The sequence below is a fragment of the Equus quagga genome, chromosome 3, assembly GCF_021613505.1.
Source record: "Equus quagga isolate Etosha38 chromosome 3, UCLA_HA_Equagga_1.0, whole genome shotgun sequence".
NCBI lineage: Eukaryota > Metazoa > Chordata > Mammalia > Perissodactyla > Equidae > Equus > Equus quagga.
In genome coordinates, this window is record NC_060269.1 from 124,488,330 (window position 1) to 124,512,241 (window position 23,912).

General features: G+C 41.4%; 1 protein-coding gene and 1 long non-coding RNA gene across 2 annotated transcripts; one reads left to right on the forward strand and one right to left on the reverse strand.

The window, feature by feature from the left end:
- Nucleotides 1-622: 622 nt before the first annotated feature.
- Nucleotides 623-5,365, forward strand: TLR10 (toll like receptor 10). Its single transcript, XM_046656907.1, has 3 exons — nucleotides 623-721; nucleotides 865-964; nucleotides 2,356-5,365. The coding sequence occupies exon 3, from the start codon at nucleotides 2,418-2,420 to the stop codon at nucleotides 4,851-4,853; it is 2,436 nt and encodes an 811-aa protein (XP_046512863.1). The 5' UTR covers nucleotides 623-721; nucleotides 865-964; nucleotides 2,356-2,417; the 3' UTR covers nucleotides 4,854-5,365.
- Nucleotides 5,366-6,893: 1,528 nt separating this feature from the next.
- LOC124236651 (uncharacterized) lies at nucleotides 6,894-13,904 on the reverse strand. The gene is made up of 3 exons (XR_006887824.1): nucleotides 13,813-13,904; nucleotides 10,514-10,604; nucleotides 6,894-7,020 (listed from the first exon to the last, which is right to left on the reverse strand). It is a non-coding gene; the product is annotated as an uncharacterized LOC124236651 (long non-coding RNA).
- Nucleotides 13,905-23,912: the final 10,008 nt, after the last annotated feature.

A 23,912-nucleotide genomic window follows, 5' to 3' on the forward strand; every position in this document is an offset into this window, starting at 1 on the left:
CCTTGCACTCTTCCAGTTATTTCCACCCAACAAGCAGAGGAGTCTTTAGATGTACGTCAGAATCTGCCAGTCCTTTATTCTAAATCCTCCACTGGTTTCTTATTTCAACCAGAGGAAATTCCTGCGTCCTCATAACATCTGATGTCTGCAGTCCACTTCCCCAACTGCTCTCTAGTCATTGCTTACATTTTCCGAGCATGCTCCCACATCAGGTCTTTGAACGTGTACCCGCTGTTCTCTCTCTGCAGAATACTCTTTCTCCAGACAAGATGACTCGCTCCCTCCCTCCCTTTAGATCTCTGCATGAAGGTCACTGTGTCAGAGAGGCCTTTCGGACCACCCTATGCAAAAGCTCACTCCCCAGTTGCCCCTGTCCCGCTCATCTTAGCCATTCTTCTTTCTAGCCCTCATCACCACCTAACATATACATTTATTATTTTCTTTACTGTCTCTCTTTTCTTACGCTTTGCTAGAATGTAAGCTGTGTAGGAACAGCTTAGGAACAGAAATTCCATCTGTTCTACTCACCGCTATATCCCCTGTGCCTAGAAAAGTTCCTGGCAGAGTCGGTACTTAATAAATATCTTGAATAATGAATATTGTGATAATCTTAGTTCTCCAACCATCTCTTCTGTGTCTAGTCAAACAACTTGGAGCCTGGCTCTTCTCTCAAAGTCCTCAGAATTCTGCACCCATGAGTTTCCTCATCTGTAAAATGCAGGTAATAGTACTTCCCTCACAGAGTTTTGGGAGAAATAGATGACATGATATATATGAAGGGGTAATATATATCTTGGCACACAGAAAGCCTCCAAGGAAACTCCAGTGGAAACTGGTTTTGTCATTATTACTATTATTTGGCAGTGATCCAGATTGCTTTTGCCACCAACCTGAAGACCTATGGAGGCATAAGGACAGGAACCATCATGTTTGTTTCTATGTTTTGGACCTTCCACACGTATGGGTAAGTGTTGTTGAAAGTGAGATATTAGCTCAAGGGACTCTCTATGTCCACAAATACAAAAGTTGAGGAACAACTTCATGACATTAATTCAGAGGTCCACAGGGTCGGTGTTAAATTATTCCTTTCTTTGAGAACTTATGTCCACACAAAAGCCTGCACGCAGATGTTTATAGCAGCTTGACTCATAGTTGCCAAAACTTTGAAGCGACCAAGATATCCTTTAATAGGTGAATGGATAAATAAACCGTGGTACATCTAGACAATGGAATATTATTCAGCGCTAAAAAGAAATGAGCTGTCAAGCCATGAAAAGACATAGAGGAACTTTAAATGCATATTACTAAGTGAAAGAAGCCAATCTGAAAAAGCTACATTCTGTATGATTCCAACTATATGACATTCTGGAAAAGGCAAAACCATGGAGACAATAAAAAGATCAGTGGTTGACAGCGGTTGTTGGGGATGAGGAGGAGGATGAGTAGGTGTAGCACAGAGGGTTTTTAGGGCAGTGAAAATACTCTGTATGATACCATAGTGATGGACACACATCATTGTACATTTGTCCAAACCCATAGAATGTACAACATCAAGAGTGAACTGTAATGTAAACAACGGCTTTGGGTGATTATGATGTGTCAATGTAGGTCCATCAATTGTAACAAATGTACCACTCAGGTGGAGGATGTTGATAACAGAATCTGTGAATGTGGGCAGATACAGGAGATATGGAAAATCTCTGTAACTTCCCTTAATTTTGCTGTGAACCTTAAACTGCTCTAAAAAAAAGAAAAAATAATAATTAATCTAAAAAATTCAAAAAGTTAAGCACACTCTGCTTTGGCAGCCTGGGTTTAGTTCCCAGGTGTAGAACCACACCACTTCTCTGTCAGTAGCCACACTGTGGTGGCAGCTCACATAGAAGAACTTGCAACTAAAATATACAACTATGTACTGAGTCTTTGGGGAGAAAAAGAAAAGAGGAAGATTGGAAACAGATGTTAGCTCAGTGCAAATCTTTGCCAGCAAAAGAAAAAAAAAATTACTTTCAAATTTCCTAAAGCTTTCAGGCTACCCAAAGGAGATGTGAAGGAGGGTGTTGAGTATGACCTGGCAGTGAAGTTCCTAAGTTGAACTGAGGCACTTCTGCCAACTATTATATTTCTCCCTTCTGGGAATCCTGACTTGCCTCAGAGAGGGGAATATGGCACAGTTACTGATTTGGAAATTTATTACCCAATCTCTGAGATCAAGTCAAAGACTCAGTACATAGTTTGAGACCCTATTCCAGACTCTTGGTGAATAGAGTCAGATGTTGGAATTTTTAAAAAATAAAAACCCTACAGGATTTAACAAATCACATAACCACTTAACATTACATGCTGTCTTTCTAGGATTTTGAACTCCCCTTCATCATTCACATGAGGAAACCAGCAATAAAATCCTTGGAATTACAATGAGACACATCAGAAGCATTTATGTATTTTGTTGTATTGTTATGTCAGCATGTGGCTGGGCTTCAAAGCTGCCAGAAGAAAGAGAATTGACAACCAACTGCTCCAATATGTCTCTAAGAAAGGTTCCTGTGGACTTGACGCCAACCACCACCACCCTGGATTTATCCTACAACCTCCTTTCTCAACTCCAGAGTTCAGATTTTCATTCTGTCTCTGAACTGAAAGTTTTGATTCTATGCCATAACAGAATCCAAGAACTGGATATCAAGACCTTTGAATTCAACAAGGAGTTAAGATATTTAGATTTGTCTTACAACAGACTGAAGATTGTAACTTGGTATTCACTGGCAGGTCTCAGACATTTAGATCTTTCTTTCAATGACTTTGACACCATGCCTATCTCTGAGGAGACTGGCAACATGTCACACCTGGAAATCCTAGGTTTGAGTGGGGCAAAAATACAAAAATCAGATTTCCAGAAAATTGCCCATTTACATCTAAATACTGTCTTCTTAGGATTGAGAACTCTTTCTCATTATGAAGAAGGTAGCTTGCCCATCTTAAACACCACAAAACTTCACATCGTTTTACCAATGAACACAAATTTTTGGGTTCTTTTGCATGATGGAATCAAGACTTCAAAAATATTAGAAATGACAAATGTAGATGGCAAAAGCCAATTTGCAAGCTATGAAACTCAACAAAATCTTATTTTAGAGAATGCCAAGACATCTATTCTGTTACTTAATAAGGTTGATTTACTCTGGGATGACCTCCTCCTTATCTTCCAATTTGTTTGGCATACATCAGTGGAATACTTCCACATCCAAAATGTGACTTTTGGAGGTAAGGTTTATCTTGACCACAATTCATTTAACTACTCAAATACTGTAATGAGAGCTGTAAAATTGGAGCATGTACATTACAGAGTTTTTTATATTCCACAAGAGAGAGTCTACTTGCTTTTTACCAAAATGGGTATAGAAAACCTGACAATATCAGATGCACAAATGCCACATATGGTGTTCCCGACTTGTCCTTCAAAATTCCAATATTTAAATTTTGCTAATAATATCTTAACAGATGACCTGTTTAAAAGATCTATCCACTTGCCTCATTTGAAAACTCTCATTTTGAAGGGCAATAAATTGGAGACACTTTCCTTAGTGAGTTGCTTTGCTAACAACACATCCTTGAAGCACTTAGATCTGAGCCAAAATCTGTTACAACATGAAAATGATGAAAATTGCTGGTGGCCAGAAACCTTGATCACTATGAACCTGTCATCCAATAAATTTGCTGATTCTGTTTTCAGGTGCTTGCCCCAAAGTATTCAAATACTTGACCTGAATAATAACAAAATTCAAACTGTCCCTAAAGAGATGATTCATCTGAAGTCTTTGCGAGAGCTAAATCTTGCATTTAATTTTCTAACTGATCTTCCTGGGTGCAGTCATTTCAGAAGACTCTCAATTCTGAACATTGAAATGAACTTAATTCTCAGCCCATCTCTGGATTTTTTTCAGAGCTGCCAGGAAGTTAAGACTCTAAATGCAGGAAGAAATCCATTTCGGTGTACTTGTGAATTAAGAGATTTCATTCAGCTTGAAAAATATTCAGAGGGCATGATGGTTGGATGGTTAGATTCATACATCTGTGAGTACCCTTTAAGTCTAAAGGGGACTCAGTTAAAGGATGTTCACCTTCCTGAACTATCTTGCAACACAGCTCTATTGATTGTCACCATTGTGGTTGTCATGCTCATTTTGGGGATGGCTGCGACTTTCTGCTGCCTCCACTTTGACCTGCCCTGGTATCTTAGGATGCTACATCAATGGACACAGACATGGCACAGGGTTAGGAAGGCAACCCAAGGACAACTCAAGAGAAATGTCCAATTCCATGTGTTTATTTCATATAGTGAACGTGATTCCGCCTGGGTGAAGCATGAATTGATCCCCAAGCTAGAGAAAGAAGATGGTTCTGTGTTAATTTGCCTTCACGAGGGAAACTTTGACCCTGGCAACAGCATTACTGAAAGTATCATAAACCACACTGAGAAAAGCTATAAAATCATCTTAGTTTTGTCTCCAGACTTTGTTCAGAGTGAGTGGTACCGTTATGAACTCGACTTTACCCATCACAATCTCTGTCATGAAAATTCTAATTACATAATTCTTATCTTACTAGAACCCATTCCACTCTACTGCATTCCTACCAGGTATCCTAAGCTGAAAGCTCTCATGGAAAAGAAAGCATACTTGGAATGGCCCAAGGATAGGCGTAAATGTAGACTTTTTTGGGCAAATCTTCGAGCTGCTATTCATGTTAATTTAGTAGAAACCAGAGAGACGTGTGAACTACAGACATTCATAGAGCTGAATGAAGAGTCTCAAGGGTCTGCAATTTCTCTGATAAGAACAGACTGCCTGTAAAACCCTCCCCTCCTCTAGGGAAATTGAGGTCTACATACACTGTTACGATATAAATTAATACAATCTTTATGGTGGCAATTTAGCAATATCTATTAAAACGAAAAACAATTGTTCCTTTATGTCAGTTCCTTGAAGGATTTCTAAGAATGTATCCTATAGAAACACAAGTTTGCAAAGGTTTGTGTAAAAAGGTGTTCATCCCAGCATTGTTTATAATCATGAAAAATAAACAGCTCAAGTATCCACAAAATAAGGATTGATTCAATAAATTATAGTACCTTAATGCAATAGAATATTACACAGCCACTAAAAAGAATGAGGTAGTTATATATTTACTGGTATGAAGAGAATTATATTAATATATTGGTTTATACACTAAAATAAAAGTCTAAAGGAATCCATACCAGTACATTGGCATAGTAACAGTGGCTTGGGTCTGGGAGGTAAGATTATAGGGAGCATTTGGTTTCTATGTTGTACATTTCTATGATGTTGGACGTGCTTAGAATGAATCTGTATTTCTTTTGCAAGTAGATAAAACAATAAAGATAATTGTTAAAGCCTACGTATCCTACTCATTTTGCTTGATTCTTCCCTTCTAGTCTCACAGATCGTAGAAAGAGAACACTCTCTCCTGAATTTTGGAAAATTACATTTCAAAAACAAACATCATGTTACTTCCCTGATTAGAAAAATTTCTGTGGCTCACCCACATGACAAAGGAAGAAAATTTCATGCTTGTTTAAGATCTGACACCAATCTTCTGTGACCTCCTCTCATCCTATCATTGAGCCCTATCAAGTTATTGGCCATTTCCCGAACATTGAATCTTCTTTCATGCCCCCAGACCCTAGAATTTGGCATCGTGCCTGCCTGTAATATCTTTCCTGCCTTGGTTTGTTCAGGAAATCTTTCAGATCCTTCAAGGCATAATCCAAATGTCAATTCTTCTTTGAAACCTTCCTCACTTCTTCCCCTAAGCATGTTGCTCCTTGATTCTCCCTAACACTGTGGGCATATCTCTATTACAAAATTGATTAAATATGTTTTTAAAGTTTCCTTTTCCCACTAGACTATGAACGCCTCAAAGGCTAGGATAGACTTCCCTCTGCCTTTGTATGAGTAGAAATTTGCTCAGTCCCTGGTTCAGAGAAGGTGTTCAATGAGTGGATGTTGTGTTTGCTAGAGGAACTTCGCTAGTAGGGACTCAACTGGCTTCAGGAAAGGTAGTGGAATTTGGAGGCAAAATTCTGAGAAGCTGGAGAGGAAGAGCAGAAGTAGGTTAAAGTCAAATGAGAAGAAAGAGAATCTAGAATTGAAGGATTCCTGAGTACACTTTGCATCATGTGAAAGTGCCAATATTTGATTGCTCTTGACCTACAAAAACATCTATTTCATCTCATTTAATCTAATAAAACTGATAACCTAAGCAGGGTATGATTGGGTTCAGCATCTATTTTATTTCCATATAGTTTTTGTTCTTATGAATTCCTCATACTAGTGGTCATTTGAAAAATTGTACTCAAGATGGTCAATCTGAGAGTATACGGAGAGGGTTGGGTGTCTATTTAGAAGAGAGGTTGTGCTACCATTTGGTCGGTGACCAGTCTACTCGGAGGAGTTAGAGTTCAGCAACTTTGAGGCTGAGTGTCTCTCTTCCTCCTCCCTGGTGAGCCCACAGCCTGTTTTGGTAGAAGGGGGAAACCACAGTAGAGTGAGGGCAGAGAACGGTGAGAACACCTTTCCTCCCAGGCTCTCAGTAGCTGGGCTGCTGATCTTAGTGTGACTCATGGCTTCTGGAGGAGTCAGACAGAAACTGTACGAGGATTTTGGAAATCTTGAGGAAATCTTGAGTCTCTCAGTGCAAGACTCTTACTTCTAAAGATTAACTAATTGGGAACTTACAAAGAAAGTAACATTAGCGCTAAAGTCACCAGGATTTAGTTACTCCATGGTAAAATTCTCAGTTTAGGAATACAGTTTTAAAAATAGATATAATTTATTACAACTTAGTAAATAACACATTAGGCCTAGCTCTCAGCAACTGTTGTTTCAGCAGCTGGACAACCTTTAAATCTAATCTATCAGACCACTGCATTGTTCCTGTCTCAGCAACTTCCATACCATCCAAAATTTCCTAATATGCTTGGTTTGACTGTTTCGGCTCCTGGTAAGAGAAAAGTAATTTTACATGAGTTTAACGTTGGGGCTTGAGATACAAGTAGGACCTAGCCTAATGCAACCCTGATGATATACTTCTATCTAAGAAATTTCAGATTTCAGCAAATGACCCACTTTCCTGCATCGTGATGTTGATGGGAAAGAGAGCACACACAGGCTGTGTGCTTTAAGAGATGCCAGTGTAAGAACTCTGCTTGTGTTTTGAAAACAACTCTAGGTGAACTTGCAAGTTTCTTTTTATTTCTCCGCCATTTGCCAACCTGGAGCTTCTTCCCTTTTTTTTTCCTAAGGAGACTGAGCTCTGTATCGATGTGGTTGGAGTCTGTCTGTGGACTCCTTAAGCGGCCTTCACAATCCCCATGCATCTCTGCAGATAAGTGGCAATGTTTTCTGGATGTCAACAGTCTGGTGTTGACAATGGTCCACATTTTCTAAATGTGGCAAAGAGGGCTGTACTGAAATGGGGTCATAATCCTCAAATTCAAGTGGTTTGGGAGGAGAAGTGACGAGGTTTAAATCTAACTCATGGCAAACGTTCCCTAAGGTCCAACTCTTTCATCTATTTTAGTGAACCGCTCAAGAAAAGCACAGACTAGGAATATCTAAACTGAATGAGAATTTAGAGTTTCTCAAGCATAACTCTCACTTTCAAACGGGGAAATTGAGGCTTTAGAATTTTAAATAACTCACCCAAGCTGGAGATCAAACATTAGTCTTTTAACTCCAAGATAATGTTCTTCCTTCCAATCCACAACAAGGTGGCTTTTATGTTTTGCATTTGATTTTATTATCTGGACCCTTTCATTTCTGTTCTCAAGATCAGAGCTCTGGATTGGGCCCTTTGCATATCCTGCCTATACTCCCATAATCATTTCAGATCTAGACCCTGTCGGTAGTCTCTCCCTACTGCCAAAGCATCCTGTATTTGCCCCCTGATTCACATCCCTGAAACAACATTCTTGTTCTATCCGGAACTCACTACGGAGGCTGCTCCTCAGATTAGCCACCTTTTGTCCCCAACGCAGAACGTGTTCTCTATGTAACGGATGAAGAATGATTGAGAGCATGGTTTCCCCTGGAGGTTTTGAGGACAACTTCATCACTGGTACCCTGCAGGGGATGCTTCCCACGATCCCTGAGCTCAGTTTTCACCTGATGTGTTGTGCCACATGGTGTGCTCTTGGTATTGATCTCAGCCCTTTACAGGGCTCCTTGAACAATCACTTGAGGAAAGGGGTCTGATAGCGCGTTTTGAAGTCCCCGAAGGTGGCAAGCACAGTGAACAACCCCTGACTGTGGATTAGGAGGTGGTCCACAGCTAGACATCTATTTTAACAGCCAGCTGTGATACATTGCTCCCCTTCACACACAAGGGGCCATGCAGATGCCGGCATATGTTGTGTTCCAGTTGTCCAAGGACAAAGATGCAGCCATGGGTGGGGTTATTCAGGGTCAGGGTTAGGGAGGTTTGGACCTCCTGGCCAGCACAACTCCAAATACCAGCTGCAAATCTCTCCCTTCACAATGAGAGGTACTTGTCTTTAGAATGTGTCTTGTTAGTGGTGCCCAAGCTGACTGAGTGATAAATACTAACAATGCATGCATATTCTAAAAATTACTTTGAAATATTTGAATGAAAATCCAGTGGAGTGGATTCTAAATCCATTCACATTTTTCCAAAACATGTCAATATTACCTTTTCCCTGCAAATCTTTGCTCCAATCACATTTCCAGTGAAGACTTCCTGAACGACCTCGTTGAAAATGGCGGCACTCATTATCCACCTTCCCTGCTTTTTATTTTTCCATAGCATTTGCCACCTTCTAAACTACCATCTCATTTTTCTATTTATGTAGCTTATTCTCTGTCTTCCCATACTAGATTGCAAACTCCTTTAGAGCAGACATTTTGTCTGTTTTGCTCACAGATGTTGTCTCCACCTCGGCCTGGAACAGTGCCTGGCACATAGCTACTCTCCAAATTTTCCTGAAGGAAACATAGTTTGTGGACCTGCTATTGACTGGCCTCTTCTGTTCTTCTGATGCTGCCCACTTCAGTGTCAGTGCTTATTGTTGTAAATCAGAGGTATAGATTTTACTCATCAGGAAGCATTCTTTACCTTCAATAGTGTATTTTTGCTTACATTTTCTGGGACCTGCCATCACTGGGTTGTCTCCCCTCACCCTCCACCTTTGGCTCTTCTCTTTACTTCTTCTTATTGGGATCTTCTTGATCTCAGGGGTTTGCCGTGGGCAGCCCTTGCACTATTTCAGAGTCTGCAGATTCTATAAATCACCACAAAAGGGGTTTATGGGTTTCCCCCACTGCTGCCCCTATTCTTGTTGCTGTATTAGCCTTTCAAGAGGAGAAGGGGAAGTTCTGGCCCAATAAGGCCTCTGCCACTTGCCTTTGCCTCAGTCTTCTTTCCCCTCCCCTATCCTCAGCTCTATGGATAGTCTTCCTTGAATTTTCTAAGTTCATCTTAGGGCCTGGGACTGCCAAGACTGGCAGTATTCTCTAAGTGGGATGTTCCTGGCCCAGACCCAGACCCACATGGACCCTGGTCTTCATTTGTCCTCTTTGAGATGCTTTCTGACCCTCCTCCTTGCACATACAGTCAAACCATATATCCCAAGGAGCTCTGGAACTCGCACCTATGGGGTCCTCTCAGAGACCAGCGGTTTGGCCCCCATTTGAGGTAGAGAGCCTGGCAAGCAGATCACTCCTGCTGGCTGAAGCAGTGTGGGGTCACCCAAGACTGGAGCACCAGCATGGTGCTGACGCTGATTTAGGGCGACTCTCACAATGAACACAGGACAACTTCAGGGGTCTGGGCTACCAAGTTTTTACCACCAACCCTTGGGTTTGAGCTACCAGTGTGGGGAGGGCCTGTGTCCATCTGTGTTTTCATTGTGGTGCCACCTCCTGTCTACAGCACCTGAGGATGGCAGGCGTGGTGGCAGATGATCCTTACCCTGTGCTCCCCCTCATCCCCCAGCCTCTAGCATCCAGGATGAGAATCGCCATTGCTGGAGGCTCTGAGCCATGTTTTAGGTAGTCCTTCGAGGATGATTCTCAAGACTGAACACCAATGGGCTTTCAGTCAATGTCCTCTCTTGCCTCCCATTGACGTGGTGACATAATGCTCTCTCTGTCTTAAGCCACACTGAGGAGGGAAGGACATATCTTGTGGGAGTGGAAATGTGCCTCTCTCTTCATGCATGAACCCCTCACCTGCCCTCCCCACTGTGGTTGTGTGTGGAAGGGAAGAGTTCAGTCAACATCGAAACAGCTCCCATTCTAGGAATGCAGTGATTACCACCTCAAGAGTCCAAGAGATGACATGGCTAGAAGATGCCTAGCTCTATGTATACACCATAAAATTCTGAATGGTAAACTTAGGACCAGAAAACAATTATTGGGTCACATCTTCCTGCATACTTTGGGGAAGACTTGCATCAATGAAACACAGTACTAACCTTTAAGAGAGTCACTGGATGGAAGTGTGGATGGATGACGAAGCATCATGAGCAGCAACATAACCAACATTACAGACATGCTGTTAGGGAGCTGAGGAGGCAAGAAGATATACTGTTTAATGTCAACAGGTGCTGAAGAGCCATCTCCTTACAATTAACTACAGCACTGCTAACATTTGCTGCTGGTGGATGATATAAAATTAACCAGGAACAGTGCATTGGGCAATAAAATGCCCGAAGAGATGGTCCCTGGATTTGAACAGCAAGAGATGGTGGTTGGACCCTACAAAGAATCTTCCATTCACCAACTGGACAGTAAACAAGACATAAGTAACTCTTCTCTACCCACCTCCATTAATAAGTCACTATACCTAACATGGGTGCATACATTGTGAAAGATTTTAAAATCAGATTATTTATATAGACAGAAGCCCTGCACTGCAAGCAATCTTTTCTCTGCACACCATGGAGGTAGCTCTGAGAAAGACAGTATCCTGCTTTATGCGGCCAGGAGGTATATTGTTTATTTCTTGGTGGCACAACGACTTGTTTTCGTTTCAGAGTAAGTAAGTCACCGGCAGCAGAACAGTGTTTGCTTCGAGTGCTAATGGATGATGTGGTGAAATCCAGTGGTGAGACTTATGGGTCCGACAGAATGGAACAGGCAAACGCTAGAACCACATTAAGGTTTTTGGAAGTTCCTCTTATGGTTTTATAAAAAACTGAAAGGGGAAGAGGCATTTCTTATTTTATGTCATGATGTGTTAAAGCACCACATTATTAAGTTCTGTTCCCCCACTAGAGGAAGTTAGATCCTTTGTTGTGCTCTGGAACTTTCTAAACCTAAGGACCTGCAGTGTTTAACTTCCTGGCAGCAGTACCTTTGTGACCCTGGGAAAAAAATAGGCCAGAGAAAGATGCTGGAGGAAGCTATACCAGGTTATCTTTAATGGTCTATTGAGACTAATATCTTCTTTTGGTTCCTGGACTCACTAGCCCTGGGGAGATCCAGAGACTCATCAGCCCTCAACCTCCTCCTCGTTCTTTTATTTCTGGAAAAGAGTTGAATCAGTCTCCATCATGCTATCTATAATATCCTAGCCTTGTGTGTGACAATACAAATTGCTAACTCTTCTTGAGGTTTACGGGTGACGGCCTCTGTTCTAAGGATGTCATAAGTTATATTTGTTAATTCTCATAGACCTAAGAATTAAAACTTATCCTTATTCTCATTTAACAGATAAAGTATTGAAGGTACCACAAAGTTAAGGTTTCATGGCTAGTAAATGACAGAAATCCAAGACATTCTAATTAAAAAGCCTGCTTTCATATCTACTCTGCTTTCCTAACTTCCCAGAGCTTAGTCACTAACTCTTGGCTTCTTTCATATTTATAGTCACCCTGGAAATACTTGTTCCTGCTAGACCCTAGTGTTGGATGGAGGTATCTTGTTGCTTAAGAGCAATTCTCATCATTTAGTGTGTAACCCAAATGCTACCAGTACTCACCTTTGTAGCCTGTGGCTACAAAGAAGGGACATCAAAATGAACCACCTCAAATTCTTATCCTTGTTCCCACCTGCTTAAGCAGGTCTCTGGCCCTCCTGCAAAGGTCCCTGTGAGTATTTCTATGAGTCCCAAGAAGCCTAGCTTGTGTTCACACACCACACCATCAGCTACACTCACTATCTGGTGCCATCATCATCTACTGTGCCCTAGCCAACTCAGGTGGCTAGTCCTGGGGTCTCTCAAAGTCCTTGAAAGAGCCCTTCACTATGGACATTGCTGAATGAAGATTCCTTCTAGACAACGCTAATGTCCTTGCTAAGGATGCTTTCTCCTGATAATCCCAAAGCCATTTATTCTTGAGGTGAGGAGCTATGCAGAATTCCTTGTGGTGGTACCTTCAGGATCTCTCCTCAAAACTGGCTGTCAACGTCTCGGCATTCCAAAGCTGCCGTGTTGGGATCCAGAGGCTCAGAGAGTCCCTGGTGAAATCCCCTTGTTCAGCACTCACTCCCACACTTCATGGGAGCTCCAAACCAGTCCAGGGGGGCACGGAGCATGAAACAGCACCCCATCCTTTCCCTGTCTTTATTCCTCCCCACCTCTCCTTTTCAACCCCCAAAATACCCTTCCCTCCTCCTACCTATGCATATCGCTTGGTGTGTATACATGGAGAGTGAACCTCACCCAACTGCCAAATGTCTATTCCCAGTTGGGGTTCAGCTAAGACTCTGCTACATATTCTATGCAAGTTGGACGAGGAGGTTTGCCCCATAAGGAGGCCCAGGAGAGGATGGAGGGGGAGAAATTAACTCCATTGTCAGAATCTTAGAAAAACCTTAAAGCAAACATCTTAGCTTTCCCAAGCAGGAAGCTGGACTAATAGAAAAATAATAGAACTAATAGAAACAAACAATGATTTTGTTTTTAATTTCTAAATCCCTCTGTCTTAAAACTCAGCTTCAGGCCCAAGAATAAAAAAGACAAAATGATATAGGACCATCATTAAAAAGGAAAAACCAAACCAAGTAAAAAAAGAAAAAGAAAAAGACCAAGAGAAAAAGAAACAGCAGGAGCCGCCGTAAGGCAACTTCTCATTTTGCGGTGTGCATCTACGCTTACAGCAAGGGCCCCGGAGAAGCCGAACGCCCAGCGCTGGGGTTAAACGCAGTTTCACTTCGTCGTTTGGTCCCTCATTGGCCCTTCCGGCTTCGGAAAGCAGAAGTTCATGACATGAAAATAGATCCCATTGTGCATGCAAGAGCAACGCCATCAGCAAAGCATCTCTTCCTATTAGACCACTTCTTCAATTCTCAGGTTGCCTCTTTGTAACCCATTTATATGGACTTTATTAGAAACCCTGATTAGGCTTTTGCGGGAAGCTACGGAGTGTTTGCTGAAGCATTTGGCCACTTAGTGTTTTGTAAATTCTGCAATAAATTGCTTAATGAGCCCTCGTGTCAGGGAAAGAATGTACCGTGAGAACCATTCTGACCTCCGCAGCTCACCTTGACCGGGGGCACCTGCCACATCACATTCTTCAGACGGCGGAACTGCAAGCGACTCGTGCGTGGGATTGGAATGTTACAAGAAAGCTGCCCTGGTTTTCTTTTGTTGTTCCCCACTATTCTTCTTCCCCTTCACTACCTCCGAAAGGCGTAGAATGGGGACGCTTTTCGGATTTACTTAATTCTTACTCCTGCCCCAAATCAGATACAACTGAAAACACACTTGGAAACCATGGAAAATTTTCCATGGAAAACCATGGAAAGCTAGAGGACCTTGCTGCCTCACCTGAAAGCCTGTTAGAAATGGAGAATTTCAGGCTCCATCCCAGATCGACTGAATCAGAATCTGCATTTTCACTACATTCCCGGCTGCTTCCTCTGCACAGCAAGGTTTGAGAAGCACTGGGAAAGAAAGCGTTAATAATGAGCTGCGGTCTCGCCCCCAGGGGCGGGGCCCTTGTGTGAAATTTGGGGTTACAGCGACACCTTGTGGTTGTGATAGTAGTTGCTGCTGAGCTTTCCGGCTGGCAAGCTACGTGTGACACAACAGCTGTTAGTGTATTTGTCAGTCCCTGGAGGAAACAGAGGACCTGACAGTTGTCCTAGTGCCCACAGGTCTCCGAGTTCGGCCTTTCTCCTCCACGCTGCCAGTTGAGGAGATATGGGCCCTCTTCCAATGACGGCTTCTGCTTGAGCTTAGAACGGCTTATAGGCTTAGTCATCTTGTGCCTTAGAAACAGCAGGATTAACAGAGCTCAAGGAATTTCTTGCCTCTTCACAAGATTTTTCATAAAATTCATAAAGTCATTAAAATACAAGAGGCGCAAAAGACCCTTTTGGCAACCCTTTAGAGGAGTGGTCCCCACCTTTGAAGTATGAAGATCACCTTATGATAATGGTTGATATTTATTGAACATTTACTTTGTTTCAAGCACTGTTCTAAGCGCCTGGATGCCTTTAGTCACTTCAACCTCAAAACAGTTCAGTGAAGAAGGCACTACATTATCTCTGTTTTGTAGATCTCAGGCTGACAGCAATTTTGTTTGTAGTATTTGTTGGCTGAGAAAAATCTATACTAACAAGAAACCATTATTCTAAATGTAGTAACTCTTGAAAATGAATTTGCATTGAATTAAACCCAATCACTTCTATACGATTTGTAGAAGCATGTATATATATCTTGGGAAGAGTAGTACAGGTGTCTGTGATACGATATCTACCCAGCCCTCAGGGTGTTTGAGGCATACATCGACTTGGGGCCTCTGGCCATAGCTCCAAAGATCTCCAAAGGGTTCATAGCCCACGGTCTGGGAGCCCCCATGGGGAAGCACACGCCAAATGCTTTAATCATGCTCTACCATACATTCCTGAACACGCCTGATTTCATCTGGTCTCTGATGACCAGAGGATCAGGCTGGCCTTGGCCTTGGACGGCAGACTTTGGTGGAGTAGCAAATGAGGAAACTGACTTCAGAGAAGTTGCCCATGATTATACTTCTAGCTTGAAAAGCTGTGCATAGAAACAAACAGAGCCCACGGCCTGTTTCCAACCCTCTGTTCTCCAACCTATACACCCCAGGAAGAATGATTTTCCTAAAACATGGTTCTGTTTGGGTTATTCCCCAACTCAAAATTACCTCCATCCAGCTGGTTATGTGAGGTAATGCTCGTTCTGATCACCTTGGTTTTCAAAGCAAAATCTTACACCAGCCAACCTGCTTGTTGCCACTCCCTTCCTGCCCTCTGTGCTCCATCTAGACCATTCCTCTTGTCCTCTGTGTTGCCATTGGAGAATGAGGGCCTCAGAGGAGACCCCTAGAGGCTAAGGTGACCCTCCCTGGGAAATATTGCCGTGGTTAAGTCAGTTAGAATGCAGGGTTAGGTCCTACACAGACACAGAAAAACAACTGTGGCAAGTAACAGAGTTAGACAGGCTGCTCTCAAGACCAAGCACGAGTTTGCTTTGAAAAGTATAGTTACCAAGTTGACCAGGTAAGTTCACATGCTGGTGGGTATTCTGTTTTACAAGCCCTCACGGGAAGAAATAGTCCTGAGTATGGGTGAGGCAGGGATCCAATTTTGAGTTTTTGCCAATGGCTGACCAATTACCTTAGCATTGTTTTTTGAATAATTTGTCCCATTCGAACTGATCTGTAAAGCCACTTCTGCCATATATCAAATTTCCATAAATGCAGGAGTGTCGTTCTGGACTCTATTGTTTCCTTATTCTGCTCATCAACCTCTGTGCTGACACTGCACTTCTCCATTATTTGCTCTTTAATGTTCATTTAGAATCAGTTTGTCAAGTTCCACGTACACACACTAAAAGTACCGACCAATATTTTGTTTGGAATTTCTTTGAATTAAAGATTAATATGGGGAGAAAAAACGTCTTCAAGATAATGAATTTTCCTCTCATGAATATGAACTCTCCTCTTCTTTGGGTCATCTTTAATTATATTCCACAAAATTTTACAATTTTCTTCTTCAAGCATCCACATCATTTGTGAGATTTCTTCCTAGATAATCTTATTTTTATGCTATTATAAATAATATAAATGTGATCTTTAAAAAAATTATATCTTTTAACTATTTTTGGCAGTGTATAGAACATAATTAATTTTTGTATCTTGATCTCAAAGCCAGCAATCTGTATCATACTAGCTAACATTTATAGAATCCTCACCATGTGCCAGGCACTGTTCTAAGTATTTTGTGTGTATGGAATTCATTCGATCTCACAATGACTCTGTGAAAGAGCTAGCATTATTATAACTGTTTATAGATGAGGGATCTGAAGTGCAGGGAGGTTATGTAAATTGTCCAACATGCAGGGCTATAACCACAACACCATATTCGCCTCTTAACCTTGTTAAGCTCTTGCATTAATTCTAATAATTTGCATGTCTATTCTCTTAGGTTTTCCACGTAAACAACAAAAACAGTAAAGTAAGTACTTTAAAAGGCAACTAGCAAGCACTTGGTTATGCCCTATTAAAGCAGTGCACGGGGTGTGTGTGTGTGTGTGTGTGTGTGTGTTGGGAGGAGGAACTTTATGAAGAGCAGCATTCTCAAAGTGAATGGAATTCGCCAGACCCTTGGGACTGCTGGTATACTTCCCGAGGAGCAAGGAATTCCAGGCATTGCAGCACTAGCCAAGTCAGGACATCCTCCCAGAGGCCCGCAGGCTCCAGGGAGGCCTGAATAGGGAAAGAGGCCCAGGGCCAAGCCCAACAGAGGGTGTCAAATGACAGGCCTGCCCCTTACCACTCTCCACCTCCAGATTTGGGCTGAATCAAAGGGCCATTCAGACCCCTCCTTTTCACAGACGGAGGCCACTGGGTCCATCCCCCGAGGCTGAATCACAGCAATCCCACGGGCTTCTGCTCCAAACAGGCTTGCGTTGGAAACCACAATATACTTGGCTCTGGTTTTACACACACTACTTTCCTGGTGCTGCAAAAAGAAGGAATTAGAAGAATGAAAGTGAGAGGTCTTGAGGGACAGGGAATTCTTTTTCCAGTCTAGTGAGTGAGGTTAATAAGTAGAAAAATAAAACTACTCTCCATGAAGGGTCTTTGGAAGGGTTACCAGGCCATGATAATTAAAAGCAAATTAAAAGGCTCTATCATTCATTCGGCGGCAGTCGCCTCTCACAGCCCTGAGGGAACTGAGTGTACAGCAGGGCGTCCAGGAGCGGGAGAGAGGAGGAGGAGGGGGCGGGGGGAGCATGAAGGGCTGTGTTTTCTCAGAGGTGGGGTGGTAACGTTAAGAAGTAGGATACCCGCCTGTGTTTCAATCTGTGGCATCCCAAAGGCTAATTCATGAATTAGGGAATTGACTGAATGATCATCTTCCAAAACCCTGCTGCAAATTGGACATTTGTTCACGCATTTCGAAGGAATATTTTCTAGTGCTTGGCGAAGTGTGGAGAAAAACAAGCCACCCTCGGGTTTGGGTCACGTCGAGTGAGTCACTTGAATCTCTCTGGTCTCCGTTTCCTCTCTGTCAAATGAAGGTGCAACTAGATCAGTTCTTTCCAAACAGTGGCCTCCTGAGTCCTCGCTGAAGCCTGGAATAGGTAGAGGAAGGGAAATGGAGATATTTGAGCCATTTAGCCCATGTCTGTTTCTGTCATCTTTGACCTCAGACCATTTTCAACACAACGTGGTGGAGCACTTCATTCTCACAAGCCTGTTTCTGTGACGTGCTAACTCTGTCAGCAATTCCAGGTGACCCCAGAGGTCAGAGCCACTGCCTCTGTGCTGGTTTGGCCACGTTGTAGGGGGTGTGGAAGGTTCCTGCCAACATCATGTCTTTCTCAAGGAGACTGAGGAAGATTTGTGGTGACACATATGGGTGGTGAGTACCCACAGGTTCTGTGCTGCTGGCTTTGGGAGGTAGCCCTGTGGCCTGTGTTGCAGTGGGATCCCGCATATCTACATCTGTATTTTCACAAATGCAGGTGAGATTTTGCGTAAGATTCTGCGACAGTTTCCCTGTGAAACCTTTCTTGAGCTCCAAAGTTGGGTTATGATGCTTTTCCTATGTTTTCCAAAGCGCTCCGGTTATTCACTACCCTTGAACTTGAAATTGATAGCATTGTGGCCTGTCCACCCACTCTTCATGTATCCTTTCTCTGGTCTTGAGGTCAGAAATCTTGGCTTTTCCTGAGGAATCCCCAGGACCTAGCAAAGTCCCTGCCATACAAAGGTGATTGTATTTTTCAAAAATGCCAACAGCAGTATTTCCAGTTTCATGTGATCTTTCACAAACTGTCTGCTCCCCATCATGAGGCAGAATCTCTCTCCCCTCACCTGAGACCTGGGATGGGAACAGGGTGAACTCTGTGATGACCTGAATTAATAGAATGCTGCCCAATGCGTGACTTCCAAGGCTAGATTATAAAAAGCAGTGAGTTTTCTGCCTGATACTCTCTCCCTTGGGACATTCATCCCTGAAAGCAGCCACTAGGTTGCGAGGAAGCCTAAACTAAACCATGTGGAGACCAAATGATGTCCCCAGTCAACAGCCAGCTTCAACTGCCAGACAGATAAGCAAAGGAACCTTCAGATGATTCCATCCCCCAGCCTTCAAGTCTTCTTGCTGAGACCTCAGACACTGTGGGGCAGAGACAAGACACCCCTGGTGTGCCGTGTCCAAATTCCTGACCCACAGAATCTGTGAGCAGAATAAACATTTCTACTGCATCACTAAATGTTGGAGTTTTTGTTATGAAGCCATAGTCATTGGAACAGTGGTCAATGACAAACACTAAACATGTTAGTGAATGGTTGACTGTGAGTTCTATCAGACCCCTGGGCCCACCTAGAAGGTGGAAAAGAAGAGCTATTCTAGGAAATGAGTGGAACTCTATTTCGTTTCTCTAAAGTTTTAAGGCATAAATATCTATAAATATCTACTATATTATAGTAGAAGAGATTCATTTAAAAAATCAATGTCCTAGCAAGCCATGAAAAGAGATGAAGGAAACTCAAGTGCACATTTCTAAGTAAAAGAAGCCCTCAGAAAAAGCTATGGATTCTATGATTCCAACTATATGACATTATGAAAACGGTGAACTATGGAGACAGTGAAAACTAGCAGTGGTTGCCAGGAGTTGGGGGGGAAGGGATGAATAGCAAGAACACAGAGGACATGATAATGGTCGATACACATTATCATACATTTGTCCAAACCCATAGAATGCACAACACTAAGAGTGAACACTAATGTAAACTATGGGCTTTGGGTGATAACGATGTATCAGTGTTGGTTCATCGAATGTAGCAAATGTTGATGGTGGGGGAGCCTGTGCTTGTGTGGGGACTGGGGTTTACATGGGAAATCTTTGCACTTTTGTTCAATTCTTTTTTCTTTCCACTCGATTTTGCTGTAAACCTAAAACTGCTCTAAAAAATAAAGGCTGTTTTTTAAAAAAATAGTCATTTAAATATGGTTGTATTTGTCTAAGTGCCCAGGAGCTCTTCCTTTCCTCTCCCCAGCCTTCTCGCAAATAAACAAATTGTGCAATCATTGGTGGAATTTTTAGTGTTTGCATCACTGCTCTGGAGCCTGAGGGTAAAGTTGGACCATATCCATCAGGGGTTCATTTACCTCGGGACTCCTTTCCTTCCTTCGTTCTTTGGTGGAGCGTGTTCTCTGGGAGCTGATGTGTTTCTAACATAATTTAAGGAGTCTTCTGTTTTCGCCTTGAGTGGCAGTGAAAAAACTTCAGCCTTAAAAGGCACAGAACTAAATGAATGCCTTAGGAGGAGATTAAAACAAGCACTCCAGGGCAGTTTGAATAATGAATTAAGCATTCATGATACTTCGTTTCTTTCTCTAGTATTTATAAATTAGCAACTGTTTTCCATAAAAATATCGGTGGGATCATCATCCTTAAAACTGACCAAAATAAAGGTGATGTTTAATTTTGTGTTTTAATTAAAACTAGATGTTATAATTGGGTTTTATTGTTACATCTATTTGTTTAATAGATTTCTCCTCAGAAAATAAAGCAAATGACCACATAGTTCCCAGAGTGATTATTTAGATGGAAGGTGATTGCACAGGGTTTTCCCAGCTTTAAAAACATTTGTAATGATGATTATTGATGTGTTTGGTTTAAGCTGTCTTTAATCTGATTTATGTGCATGTGTGTAGGTGCACACAGTTACTAAACATCTTGGAAGAAGAGTGGCCGTCAATCTATGCCACTGAGCTGCCCAGCTTCCATGAAGGGGGGAATTGATGGCAGTTTCTTTGGGCTGGGGAATCTGCAGACAGGAAAATACGTCGCCAGAAGCTGAGGCAGACAAGAGGAAAGTCTGAGAGCTGCTTTCTGTGAATTTTTCACATAGAAATGATTATAACAAGTAGATCCTTTTGCTAATTAAAAATAATTTATTATGAGTATGTGTTTATTAATTGTTTTTTTAACCTTATCAAAGTTTGACATGTACAAAGTTTAACAAGTCAGATGGTTTTCTAAGGCTTCTATTGAAAACCAGCAGTCCTTTTCCATCCCTGAGTTCATCTGCACAGGGGCGATTTGTTCTTTTTCTTAAAGCTGTTTCTTCTAGAGTTGTTCTATATTTCTAAATTATATGATTATACTGCTGTTTATAAGGTTGGTGTGTGAGCATTAAAAGGAATTAATTCAGAAAAAGCACTTGTAACAGTGCCTGGCACTGTTGTTATTATATTACCTTTTCAGTTTTAGTTATTATCTATTATCTTTCTGCTACATAAACATTATGTTTAGCTCTGTTACAATACTCTATTTACACATACCCCCTGCCACACACACCCACACACTTTTCCCCTTCCTGCCATCTGGCCAATATTTTTCCATCATACATTTTTAAGATCAATGTTTAGTGTCTACATTATTAGGGCTTTGTAAATATCTATCGCTGAGCCACATAGAGTCTTAGGATTGTATTTTCTTTCTTGTTCAACTATTTGTTTTCACTGGAGTTTATAATTATTGTGGGTTTTTTTTCTTGTTTATTTGTTTGCTTAGTTTTCTACATACCTCTACTTAAAGTCATTCCCAAACCTTCCACCAGAAATGGAAATCTCCTCTCAATACGTTCTAAAAGTGTAAATTTGCGGGTACAGATATCCTTTCTGGAGCTCTCTCTCCTCCTGCTGCAGTCTGCACTGGCCGCTCTGTATGTCTGCTGCATAGTCGTCACCCTGGGATTTCCTTTTATCAACCTCAACATTCCTTTCAGTTCTCCTCTGTGTTGGATCCTCTTTTTTTCTCTCCCACAGAATCCTCTTTCTTGCTTTACACTTTCATTTTAAATGAGCACGGCTTCTAGCAGCTGCCAGATCATGAATGTCTAAAAAATTATTTCACCTTCATACATGATCAATACTTGGGCTAGGTATAGAATTCCAAGTTGAAAATATTTTTCCCTTAGAAATTTGAAGGCATTGCTCTTCTAACTTCCAGTGCAGCCATGGGGACGTCTGATATTTTATCTTTAGAATGAGGCTTGTTAGTTCCTCTCTGGATGTGTTTAGAATCTTCTCTGTCCTTGGAATTCCAAAATTTTTTGATGGTATGTCTTGGTGTGCGACTTTATATGCCCATTATGCAGGGGACTCAGTGAGGCCTCTCAATATGAAAACTCATATCCTTCAGTTCTCAAAAATTTTCTTGAATTATTTTTTGAATAATTTTAATCCCTTCATTTTCTCTGTTCTCTTTCTGGAACTCCTATTTTATTTGAATCTCGTAATTTTGGTCTGGTCTACAAATTTTTAAATTTTCTTCTCTTATATTTTTCATCTCTGATATTTCTTCTGCTTTCTGGAGTATTTCCCAAACTTTGTCTTCCAATCTTTCTATTGTATTTTGCATGTCTGCTGTCATAGTTTTAATTTCCGAGAGCTCAGTTTTTGGTCTTTCAATGAGATTTTATATAGCCTCCTAATTTCTTTCTCTTTGTTTCTCCCTGAGCATATTAGATATAACTTTTTGAAGTTTTCTTCTGCTCCTCACATTATTTCTGTTTCTACCAAGCTCTTTAACAAAGCATTATTTGTTTTGATCTTAGTTTTCCTATTAGAAAGTTTTCTCAAATGTTTGGTCATTCTTAGCTCCCATCTCATATTTAAGAGTAAGTCACTAAAGAACTGATTAGAAGCTGTGTGAGGGGTGTTAGTGTGTGTGTGCATGTATGCACATGTGGTGTTGAGGGCTATAAGGAGTTGCCAATGGAAGGACTTTTCTGCAAGGTGATTTTCTGAGCTCTTTCACTGGGAGACTTCCATTTGTTAGTTTCTTTGGGTCTTCCCTTCTAGTCTAGTCAGTTTCCCCAGAGAGGAATCCTCCAGTCTCTTATTTGAGATATAAACCTGGCTGCCAGCATTCTGAGACTAGACTGGAAGAAAGGGAATAGGGGTCCACAGTTGTAGATGTAGAACTCCACTTGACCCCCAGTCCTCTCTATGGTGCCCTGCCCTGATGTCACTGAATCTCAGAGTGTCTCTGGCCTACCTTCTTTAGAGAGTCAGCCTCTGAACTTAGCATATTGAGGGTAGAGGTCGGCAGACCTTGGGGAGAGGGTGTATCTGTGTGCTTCTCACACAGACTTGTAACCAGTCTTCTGCTCTCACCTTCTCTTTCACCCTGAAGGCACCAACTCCCGAGTTTCTCCGAGGTTTTGTGACCCAAATCACTGCCTCCAGGCTGCCCAAGGGCTAACATTGGTTTCAGCATCCTTCAGACAGCTAAGTCAGTAATCACTTGTCCATATGCTTTCCAGCTCCCAGAAATATTTATTTTCTTTTCCACTTTATGTTCCGTTTGTCATTGTGGATTTATATCTTTTTTTAACCATTCACTGTCATTTTGGTGGGACTGGTGGAGGTAGGGGCAAAACTGTAACCGATGTTTTCAACTTGCCACATTTAACAAGATTTTTGAGTGATAGAATTCAAACAATGTAATGGTAAAATCTATACTGAGCTGCAATAATTTAATTCCTATTGGACACAATCTTGACCTTTAAAATTTCCTAGGGGTGCTAAATTTGGTTGTTAGTATAGGATTTTATATTTCCATAGGTGTCCAATTTGTGTTAAATGTTTATATCAGAAAAGCTGAAAATCAATAAACTGTCTCAAGCAATTAGAAAAAGAACAGCAAATTATACCCAAAGAAAGCAGAAGGAAGGAAATTATGAAGATAAAATGAAAATCAACTAGAAAACAATGTACTATAGAGAAATTCAGCAAAGTCCAAAGCAAAACTCTGGTGAGACTCATCATGAACAAAATAGAGAAGAATTTTGCCGATATCAGAAATGGAAAAGGAGACCTCACCTTAGATGCTACATAGATCATAAGATGATATTCTAAACAATAATAAATTCAAAAATTTTAGATGAATTGGACAAATTCTTAGAAAAATAACATGCCAAAATGGACATGAGAAATCTGAAGAGTCCTATAAATATTTTTAAAAATTGAATCTGTAATTTGATTCTTCCCACAAAGAAAACTCTAGACTGAAATAGCTTCACCAGAGAATTTGACCAAACCTTTAAGCAAGAAACAAGACCAATTTTACACAAACTCTTCCAGAGAATAGAGAAGGATGGAGCCATTCCCAAGTTGTTTTAAGAGGCTAGCCTACTCTTGGTACCAAAATCTGACAAGGACATTATAAGAAAGGAAAATTATAGGCCAATCCCACATAAAGATGAAAATATTCAGAATAAAATATTAGTAAGCTGAATCCAGCCATGTATGAAAAGTATAAAACATCATGACCAAGTTATTTCATTAGAAGAGTTTATTCTGGAAATTCAAGGTTGATCTCCCTTTCAAAAATCAGTGTAATTCATCACCTCAGCAGAAGGAGGG